This window comes from Microplitis demolitor, chromosome 8 (genome assembly GCF_026212275.2).
Source record: "Microplitis demolitor isolate Queensland-Clemson2020A chromosome 8, iyMicDemo2.1a, whole genome shotgun sequence".
Lineage (NCBI taxonomy): Eukaryota > Metazoa > Arthropoda > Insecta > Hymenoptera > Braconidae > Microplitis > Microplitis demolitor.
In genome coordinates, this window is record NC_068552.1 from 8848875 (window position 1) to 8860908 (window position 12034).

Sequence of the window (12034 nt, forward strand, 5' to 3'; positions counted from 1 at the left end):
TTATAGTTAATTTAAATTAAATTTAATTTAATTTGGAAAAAAAAAAAAAAAAAAACTGTCATTGTTAGGGATTACCGAGTCATAACTGTCGTCACCTAGTAATTACAATAAATTCTTAATCCGGTAAATAAATTTTAATCCTAATAAGTTACAAAAGAAATATTTTAACTTATTTGAATTTACTACCGGTAATTAAATTTTATATTTAAATATTGTTGGGGCTCGTAAGCTGCTTGTCTTACCAGCCAATATAAATTAAATTAAGTCCCAATAATCATACTATGAGTAATACTCGACCACTGACGCGTCAAAATTCTAAGCGTTCGGTTCAACAATCGGGTAGACGAGAAAGTGAAGAGATAATCTTCGAAGGAATTAGTTCCTCAAACGGTAAGAATCAGAACAGGGTAGTGCATTCACCACCCTCGACTACGTGCACAATAACATCAAGTACTACGATTTCGTCAGCGACCTCGACGATGTCGAATCCCAATCCGTTACCCGGTTTACCTAACCTGATCGTGACTTCGGACACCCCACAGCAAGTTAGACCGCCAGTAAGGCGCAGCTTGGGGAATATGGTAGCAACTACCACGACTATGGTCACGACAGTGACCACCGCTATACCGATTACTACCGCGACACTACCCAGTACCGTTATCACCACACCAGTTACTGTTACAACATCGTCTGGGTCAATTCAAATGAACGACCCACAGGCCGTAAATACAAATGCACAATCAAATTTACATTTGACAAATATTGATAATAATTTACGGGCGTCTATGGACGAAGTATTCATAGAAAACCCCCCACCGGTACTTCCTCAACAAATTCAGCCTAATGCGGGATCCGTTTTTCTGCCTGGCACCGTTCCAGTTTCCGCACAGGCTGATCAAGCGACAACTCAAGCTGTCCTGGCTCAGATTTTAAATTGTCTACAAAATCTGACCTTAGCTATGAGCGCGCAACCGGTAAACAATTCACAAGTGCCTGTACAACAAAATACACAAACTGTTCGCGAGGTAACTCACAGTTTTGGCGACGGGGAGTGCAGTACAGTTCACTTGGATCATGACAATAGGGCTGCTACGACTTCAGCCCTCCCGGTAAATTTACAACCAAGTACCAGTGGAATTAATAATGTTCGTAACAATACGGTCGGTCTCAGTAACAATAATTATAATCATAATTTAAACAATAATAGTAACGATCACCCCGTTATTAATCCTAGTGGAGTGCATAACAATAATTTAAATAATAATTTAAACGGCAATAACTATTGTTGCAATACCCCCAGCGAAATTCAAAATAATAATCCACCAATAAATAATTACGGTAATAATTATGATATTAATTTCGAAATATTACGGGATAATTCACTTGCTGGTAATAATAATAATTTTGATGAAAGAAACGCTGGATATCGGATTAATAATGGTCAGGAAAGACACCAAGAATACTATGACCAACCTAGGGCGAATAATCTGTTAATACCAAACGCCGCGGCGGTTTCGCTACGTAAATGGCGCGATATAAGAGAAATTGTCAGAGCGTGGCCAGTACGTTTTCCGCAAGGCGATTTAACAGCCAATAGTTTCTTGACTTCATTTGAAGCCATGGCGTTTCGTAAGGGTTGGCTCACAACGGATTTCGTGAAAATTCTTGGATATGTTTTTACTGGAAAAGTTACTAAGTGGTACGACGTGTACAGTAGACATTGGTCTGATTATGACCATTTTAAACGGGAATTTTTAAGAGCATTTGGCTCACAAAAGACGGACACTCAGTTATTGATGGAAATTGGTCAGTTGAGACCAGAATCTGGTGAATCGTCAATAGATTTTACGTTTAGAGTTCAACAAAAATATAATGAGATGCGTAACCCACCTCCTGAATCAGAACAGGTTACGTGCATCCGTAATCATTTGCCTAGGAATCTTTCTACCTTAGTATTCTCTAGGTCAGTAAACACTTATGATGACCTCTTATCGGTATTACATGAGGCCGCCGTGCTACTAGAAGAAAATAAACGCGCGTCCGAGCCATTCGATAAGTCACACGCTAAGACAAAAGAAAAATCGCGATTCTCAGCAGTACATTCGTTCCCGCGTACTCCAATTTTGGTTGAGATGATGAATGATAAACAACCACTCGTTATCGAGGAAATTAGAGAAGGTGAAGACGGCAAATTAATTGTTTGTGCATCGACAGCTACTGTCCAAACTCCTGAAAATAATTTCTCGTCAAATAGATCTCCAAATAATCGAGTACGTTATTTCTACAACGCGAATAATAATGGCAACTCGAATGCCATATCGCGTACATTTAGTGAGGTAACTGCTGGTCGTAATTCCGACCATTACTTTTGTTTTAACTGCGGGCAAAATGGTCATCTATCTGAACAGTGTATAAATAACAGAGTAGATGTCTGTAATTATTGTTTTAAAATAGGACACGTAAGACAAAATTGTTTTAAATTAAATGCCGATTCATTTAGGTCCGGGTTTACGGCAGGTTCAAATTTACGTCCATCAAACGTTCCCGTTCGGTCAAATATTAATTCAAATCATAATAATTTTAATAATAATGGCAACAATTATAACCTAAATCGTGGGCAACCAAATGTAAATAATGTTAATAGGGGAAACCCGAATTCAAATTCAAATAATTTTAAAAGAAATTATAATCGTAATAATCGTGGAAACCGTTCTAATCGTTTTGTTCGTAATAATAATAATGTTAATAATAATTATGATAATTTAAATAATTTAAACAACCATGCTAATTGCGTCGAAGCTCAACCGACCAGTGTTATCAACGCTAGTCACACTGATCGTTCAAAAAACTAGCTTCGCCCTCCTATTCCCCGAGGAAAAAGGGCGTGAAAGCTAGAAAATCGTTAAAACAAATAAGAAGGGGAAATCGGAGCCCTAGTAGCTATCGTTCACATCAGTTCTGGTTGAACAAACCAAATAAATTTAAAAGAATTTCAACAAATAATGTAAATTTTAATTCGGCACCAGACGGCGGCTTAGAGCGAACTGTCGGTCCAGTTGTAGATAGTAATATTGAAAATTTAATAGATTTAAGTTCGGAACCAGACGGCGGCTTGGTGCGTACTGTCGGTCAGATCGAACAATGTAATTCGAATAATTTAATAATTTTTAATTCGGAACCTGGCGGCGGCTTAGAGCGTACTGTCGGTCCGGTCGTGTCAACTAATGGTGAACTGATAGGTGATGTAGTATTAGAAAATCAAATAGCGAATATAGCGAGCTCCGTTTCAAATAATAATGAAAATGAATTTGGGACTGAGGTCAATTTAATTGACCTGCGCAGCCCACTATCGTTTGAAAATAATTTAAATTATGTTACTGAAGATTTAATTTGCTTTGATAATGAAATTAGTAGTGGTAGTAATTTAGAAAATTTGGATGTTGAAGAAAATCCATTTACGCAGTTTTGCGATATATATGATAATACGAACGGTTTATCGATTTTTAATAATTTGTCTGTTGTAAATAATAAATTGTCCGTTTCAAATAATATTTATTCTATTTTAAATTCTGACGAAATTAATCACTGGGAAGGCTTGAGGGAAGAAGCACCGCCCATGGTTAATTTACCAATGTCTAATAATTTATTTGAAGAAATTTGTGCCGGTCTTGATCGTTCTGTTCTTTCGGTTGAAAATGATCCGAACGGAATACATCCGAAAATCTTAGAGACTTTAGAGGCTAGCGATTTTATTGTGTCAATTGGTTCAGACGAATCGGAAGAACCAAGTTTCGTAGACGTCCCCGGTATGCCATATTTATGTGGTCTGGAGCCACTTGAGAGTGATGAGGAGACTGAAGAAGAGTGGGAGGATGAATTGGACCCAGGATTAGAACCTGAAGGTCCAGCTGTTAGTCATAGCTCTCCATCACCGTGTTCTTCGCCTTCGCGCGCGTCGTATTTTCCTGAAATACTCAGAGATAAAACATTACCTTCACGTATCGCCAATCGTATTGCATCTCGGACCAAATTTTATACGGGTACTGGTCCTGTTCCACCAACAATTACGGCTCGTATACCGGTTTCCATCTGGATATTCGGGGTGCAAGTGAACGGTATTATTGATACGGGAAGTGAGAGGTCCTACATCAATCGGCGAGTGTATGACCAAATACGTGAGCTTAGCTCTGGTCAATTACAACAGGATGATACGAACCGTCGGGGAGTTCTTCTCGCGAATCATACCCAATGTAAAACTATTGGGGGAGCTCCATTCATCATTCAAATTGGTACAATAGCAGGAGAGCAGTATTTGAGTGTCCTTGAGGACCTGAGCTATTCAGTTGTTTTTAGGTATGGACTTCGCTCTTCAGTTTGGGATATTAATCGATTGCGCTACGAAAACTTGGCAGTTCAAAGACACTAACGAAAATCATCCATTCGAATTAATAAATTGTCGTGATAAACAAACTAGTTGTCAAACGTTGACTTCGGATCAACAGAAAGATTTTGATGTATTTTTAGAATCGGAAATGTCTAAGTTCGCGGAGTTACCGAACCAAGGTCTAACTGACCTCGTGCAGCATACGATCGTCCTACAACCGGGAATTAAACCCATTCAAATCCGTCCGTATCGGCGTAGTCCTGTTATTGCGGCGGAATTAAATAAACAAATAGACGAACTGCTCGAGAAAGGCTATATTAGGCCTAGTAACAGTTTCTGGTCGTGTTCTCCGGTAATGGTGACCAAAGCCTCGGGTGGTTGGCGTTTTTGCGTCGACTATCGACCAATCAACAAATATACTATTTTACCTGCGCACCCTCTTCCTAATATGCTACGTATTTTAAGTGCTTTACATAACGCGAAGTATATTACAACCATGGATCTCAAGGAAGCGTTCCATCAGGTTTTAATGTCACCGGAATCCATTTCTTATACTGCCTTCTCTGTCGAAGGTAGGGGGCAATTTGAATGGGTTCGTATGCCTTATGGTCTCGCGGGAGCACCATCAACGTTTCAAAAAGCCATGGATAAGCTTCGCGATAGGTTTATCGAGCAAGTACACAAGAGAAACTTGCCGAGTTCTTGGACTGAAAAAGTTTTTGCGTACCTGGACGATTGGGTAATTATCAGTGAGAATTACGATGAACATAAAGCTATTTTATCTCTTGTTTTTGAAATCTTTCGCGAGACTGGATTATTAATTAATCCAAGTAAATGTAAATTCGCGAGATCTGAGGTAAAATTTCTAGGCTTTATTGTTGATAGAGAGGGTCTAAGACCTGACCCGGAAAAAATAGCACCCATCGCGAATTTCCCTCGTCCAACGTCTCGTAAGCAAGTACGCAGTTTCTGCGGGCTTGTAAATTGGTACCATAGGCATTTACAAAATGTCGCGAAGGTTCAAGGACCTCTAAATAAATTATGTAGTGTTAATACGGAATGGAAATGGGGTGAGGAGGAAGAACAGGCTTTCCAAGATCTTAAACAAGCTCTTGTTAATGCCAAACCTTTGGCTGTACCACAGCCAAATCTACCTTATTATTTATATACTGACGCGAGTGATACGGGTCTAGGCGCGTTCTTGGTTCAAAAGGAACCACATACCGGAAAAGAGTTCCTTATAATATGTTTGAGTAGACCGTTACGAGGTGCCGAAACACGCTATACTACGACCGAGAAAGAGTGTTTGGCGGTTGTATGGGCCGTAAGAAAATTAAGATGTTATCTTGAAGGGTTTCCGTTTGTCGTAGTCACCGATCACGCTTCATTAAAATGGCTCCATACTTTTAAAAACCCGAACGGTAGGCTTGCCCGCTGGGCCATGGAACTCTTGGCCCACCAAATTACGATCGAATATCGTCGTGGAACCGAGAATGAAGGCCCGGATGCCTTGTCGCGTCTATACGAGGACCAGGAGCCTGTAGAGTGGTCCGAAGTCCTCGATGAGATTAAAACTAAAGGCGTAGATTTTGTTCATATTCAAGTTCGCTCGTGGTACGATATAAAGAAAGCTAATGTTAGAAAATATCCTGAGAATTTTGTTGATTGGCGTATAAATAGTGAAGATAGATTAGAATATTACAAACCTGATTATTTGAAAGAGTATATTGACGATCAAGATGCGTGGAAATTGGTTTTAACTGAGAGTGAGATCCCCGATATTTTAAAAGAAAACCACGATGTACCGGACGCGGGTCATTTGGGTCGCGATAAGATGTATCATCGGATACGTACACGCTACTATTGGCCTGGTATGTATCGCGATGTTGGCGAGTATGTTGAGAACTGTGAAACCTGTAAAAAGGTCAAATATAAACAGACCTCGTCTCAAGCGCCGATGCGCACGCGACAACCTATCGAACCTTGGGCCATAGTCGCGGCCGATGTGACTGGCCCATTTCCGCGATCTAAAGCCGGTTATCAATACGTTTTAATTGTACAAGACCTATACACGCGTTTTATTGAGGTCTTTAGACTTCGTAAACAGACCGGATTAAATGTTAAAAAGAGTTTACGTCGTGTTTTCTCACGCTGGGGATACCCTCTGTTTTTAATCACAGATAACGGCAAAGAGTTTATCAATCACGAGATCAAAGAGTACTTAAAAGAAACGGGAGTAAAATCAGTACCCACCGCGATCGCGCATCCACAGAGTAATCCGGTTGAAAGAATTAACCGTACTCTGAAACCAATGATTCGGGAATTTATTTCGAAGGACCAGACGTCGTGGGATGAGCACTTAGGCGAATTCCAACTTGCTTACAATAGTAGTTATCATGCTTCGTTGCACATGTCGCCATACTATTTGGTTCATGGCAAAGAACCACGGCTGTCGGGTAAAATTTCTAGACTCGAAATAGATGATTTGGATCTTGATGATACTGCGTGGCGTATTCGAATTAATCGTCTCGATCAATTACGTCATAAAATCGAGGACGTAATGAGGAAAGAAAGTAAGAAGCAAGCCGTATATTACGATAAGGGACTTAAAGAACCACCCAAACTGCAAATGGGTGATTCGGTATATTACCCAAATCGGAAATTGAGTAAGAAAGCCGATAAATATTCGTCTAGTTTGGCTAGTAAATTCTTAGGACCAGCCATTGTTAATAAAATCATTAGTCCTTTGGTCGTCGAGTTAAAATCAGAGACTGGGAAAAATTTGGGCAATCACTATGTTCCAGATTTAAAATTGCCCAGGCGCAGCCAAAGGCTGATGAAAACCGTTTAACTTTCTTTCAGCTTCCGAGCCCCAATCTCAAGTCTGGCGACGGGGAGTATAACCGGGCAGCATTGGTACGACGTGAGAGTGTGGCTCTCTCGCTGTCCTTGTTGGTTTTTGGTCTTTCTCTCTCTCTCTCGTTACAGCCTGATTGCCGAGTTTGGCTGAGCTAGGCGTTAGACCACAGGGGATGATTCCACGCAGCAGGTGACCGTAAATTGGTCATTTGCGCATAATTAAGTAGGGGTCATCAAAGGTTGGGGCCTAAGGCAATTGAGACGGAATCGACACTCAAGTCGAAGTGCCGGCAACGACAGCCTCGTTTTAAATTCGCTTGATTTTGTAAAAAGAAAAAAAATATATTCTAAGTTAATCTTATTCTTTATATATAACTGGTTCATAAAACCATATTTATTAAGTTATCGTCTAAGTGAATTGTGTGAGTGTCCAGCATCAAATCGTACATCAACAGCCCAGGATTCGGAAGAGAAGGTCCAATATGCAGCGACGGCCGATACCTGCAGTACGTTCGACAATAAAATCCAGATAAGACTTATAATAAAATTACTATATTTTATCTCTCTTCAACGCGATCCAGTATAAATAATTATTGATTTTATTTTCCCGTATTTATTAAATAACTGCGTGTTAAACAAATTCATTTATCGTAAATGCGCATTCATTTATTCAATTATTTATTGGAAAGAACTTATTTTGTATAAAGGGGAAATTTTGTACATATCTTGGGATTTGGTTAAATAAATTATTTGTATATAATAATTAAATTAAGTCTCAAGGAAATTACTTTTCATCACCAGTGTCTTTAGAATAAAATAATTTCAGCCGCGTGTCCGGTCAAAGCGAGTCGACCCATCTCTGAGATTTATTTCCCGCGTTCAGAACCAGCAACATCGTAATTAAAATTTATATTTATTATTAATAATTAATTATTTAGTCGGGAAATTATTTAACTGTGGTTCGTGGCTACTGGACACGAAGTAGCCAGGGCCCACCGTTATACATATGAGATTAAAAGAATACATCACTTCTAAAATAGCAAAATATAATTGAATATCTATTATCAGTAGTAACAAAGACATTTTTTATTTATTTTTTTTTTTTTTGATCACTATAAAATCCGGTATATCAGTAATTGTGATATATGTAATTTTGATTATATAGTTATGTATAAAACTGCTTAAAAAGTATAAAGGCTCTACCCCCATGAAAAAAGTATATAAAAAAATTATGTTAAAATAAAAAAAAAAATATTTTTCATACAAAAAAAATTTATTAAAAATATATAAATATATAAAATACGAATAAAAAATGTATATTTTAAATAGCTAACTTTCAGCCGATTTTCGTATATATTTCAAATATATCTTAGAATATATAAAAAATACATGCATAAAAATATGAAAAAAATATATTAGTCGTATATTTTAAATCTTTAGAAAATTTAATTGCGACAATATAAAAAAAAGATATAAAAAATCAATTTTTATGTTAATCAACAACGTAGAAAAAAAATATAAATCGTTTATAAAAAAAATTTGTTTTTCAGATAATTTTTTTATATTTTCTTCACCTAGGTTGTTGGTTGGATTAAAAATATATTTTTTTTTATAAAGTTTTTATATTTCTTTCTCTTTTATTATTAAATAAACATAAAAAATTAATCAAATAAACTTGTCTATTAAATAGAAATTGTCCAGCAGTAGTATTATAAGTAGATTAGAAAAAGGTAATGAGTACACGCGAAAGATTCACATTTAACAAATAAAATGAACGTGTGATACGTAAAGTAATGTTACAAACTAACACCACAAGAGACGATCTGCTAAACAAGACCGTGTATTTATATGTAGCACATACAAATACTTTCATAAATACGCATATATTGATATGTACGGAACTAAAAGGCTTGACCTTCAAATAACTAGAAGCCATATTTGTCCCTCTACCCCTTTCACCAGTTTATACTAATCAGGTCTTCCAAAGATATACCGAACTTCGAAAATGCCCTAAATTTCCCAAGCTCGGCAAGCCAACTTTGAGAAACCTTGAGAAGGCCTAACTTACAGGAAGTAACGGTAACCAAAGGTTTACCGAAGTTCGGATTACCATAGATGTCCCGAATTTCATTCATATTTGGCAAACCGATCTTCGCTTTGCCTAACATGAATGTAATAAGGCGCATATTAGGCTTGCCTAAGTTAGGCAAGCCAAACTTGCGCCTCACTAATTCTTCGGCATTCCTCACTATAATTTCTAGTCGGGACTCTGCAAATACCTCTAGGTACTTTTTTAGCTCAATATACCCCCAATAACCCTGTAAATTTTTTAATCGATCTATCAAACCGTTTATTGGGGTCGGTTGATCAAAGTTTTGCTAAACAATTAAAGGAATAACTTTTGTTCCTTTAATTTTGTAATCATAATAGAAACGAAAAAATAATTTTTTTTTTTACTTTTCTTACATCTTGTGTTGGTTACTCAGCAAATGCAAGGAAAAAAAAAGAACCATCCGGCCTTACCAGGAATGGGAAGGTAGATTTCTTATGTAAATACAATAAAGCTACAATAGTGTAATTAATACTTATTTTATAAGCTTAAATATGAATTTCAAGGAAATAAGTTATGCCTTACGAATTAGAAGTTATTAGAAGACTAAGCTGCAAAATTAAGTTTGTTTTCTTTTTTGTGATATATATATATATATATATATATATATATATATATATATATATATATATATATATATCAATTTTTTAGCGGATGGTATTTTTTGACTCTACGAGGTAAAATAAGACATATGGTGACAAAATTCTGTGATAATTCGATCATTAGACCCATTGCAATAGGCCGATTTCTAAAGAAATATACCTAACAATAAAAAAAATTTCCCAAAAATTAAAAAAAAAAACATCGAACCCAATAAAGCAAGTTAAATTTTTTTTTCTTTGATTTTGTTGGGTGATAAAGGTACATAAAGATAAAAAAATTTCCTGGCAACATTAGTCTTTTCATAGATCTTTAGAGAGTAGTGGTTGATTTACCAAAAAAACTAGAAAAAGTCATTATTTTGTATTTACTTCTAATGAATGTTAAAAATAAAAAAAAAAATTTTTTTTAAAAATGATAAGAGAGTCTTGAAGGAAATTTCTTCAAATTTTTTATGCTACCCTCAAATTTACTGTGCGATCATTAGTACCTGAAATATCTATTATCAAAGCCGAAAGGATCATTTTTTGTTAGAAGGCTGATATCTATGCAATAAATCGTCCTACAAGGTTAAAAAAAGCCAAATTGAAGCTGAATAAATGTGCTAAACGACCTATGCATAAGTTTAATTGAAAAATTGTTTTCGCAGCCCGTGGACTTTTTCAAAGAAAAGAAAAAATTTATAAAATTTTTTCTCGCGGTGTTTCTCATGTTTGGGCAATGGCTGAAGCTCTCAACAAATTTCGATGAAAATGCGTCAAAACTAGAGATTTCAAGCTATAAAACCCTTTTTTTTTAATTCCTGACACGATTATTTGCTTGAAACAAAAGTATTCGCGCATGAAATTTTAAAAAACTTAAGGTAACACGCGCAACTTCTTCCCACTATGGATATGTGCAGACCACGTCAGTCCATAAAGCACCTGTTAGGATAGTATTTTTTTGTGTTGATAAAATAAGATAATTATTTTCATAATTAATAATTCACATTTTTGCATAAACTTTGTGACCAAACGATTCAGAAAAGATTGAATTATTTTATTTTGTACATTTAATCAACTGGATGTGACAAATCTTTATCCAGAATTCCGTCAAAGTCAACTGAGGCTTTACTTGCAAAACGTTTTTGTTAATAACAAAAAAAAAAAATTACAACTTTTTTTGCTAGGTTTTTGTGCCGTAAGATTTGCCAGATTTTTCTCTATTTTATTCAATTTTTTATTTCAGTATGGCAATTTTCCGCCACAAAGCTTCGTAATAGGGAAAGTAGACTTTATTTCAAAAAATCCTGTTAGCATACGATATGGGAAATATTCCCTTTATATATTGTAATTGTTATCGTAAATTTATTTCCGTGCAAACTATTTTTTCCGGGTAATCACTAAATTGGAAATGGTCAAGTAATAAAATTGAAATTTATATGCTTACATTTAGAGAGACAAAGCTTATTTAAAAGATCACTGGTGTAAATTTGATGCAGTCATGGTTTTTTTCCTCTGGCTCTCAGTAATTCTTCAAATGTTTGAGATGCTTGGATTTGTTAGTAAATTTAGCGCTGCATCAGTTATACGTTCACCTAGACCACTTATAATGATACGTTTTTTACGTGTATTTTTGAAATTTTCAATGCCTAAAGCAAGGATCAATCAGATATTTAAGTAAGCATTAATATTTTTGATAACTCAAGTTAACTTTTTGTTAACCTCTTTCACAAAATTTAATCGTGCTTATATTTAATAAATTTAATTATTCTTTTTCAGACGATCAAGTCAGCAAATTTACAACGTAACACTATTTTTCCTGTTCTTCATGTCACTTTACGGTCTTTTGGGTGTTCAATTTTTTGGAGAGTTGAAAAATCATTGCGTTCTCAATACAACTAATCCAAAACAAATTACCATCAATAGTTTAGCTATTCCTGATACATTTTGCTCTACTGACCCTGAATCCGGTTATCAATGTCCTGAGGGGATGAAATGTTTGAAATTAGAGCTTTCAAAATATATAATGGGTTTCAATGGATTTGATGAATTTGGTTTGGATTTATTTATTTAAAAAATTATATACTTATCGATTAAAAT

General features: G+C 35.9%; 1 protein-coding gene across 1 annotated transcript in view; it reads left to right on the forward strand.

The window, feature by feature from the left end:
- The window catches only part of LOC103578709 (sodium leak channel NALCN), a 412027-nt gene that overhangs the window by 109289 nt on the left and 290704 nt on the right, over positions 1-12034 (forward strand). The window contains exons 5-6 of the mRNA XM_053741341.1: positions 11388-11611; positions 11714-11988. Coding sequence (XP_053597316.1) covers positions 11388-11611; positions 11714-11988 — 499 coding nt within the window. The remainder of the gene's footprint in view (positions 1-11387; positions 11612-11713; positions 11989-12034) is intronic.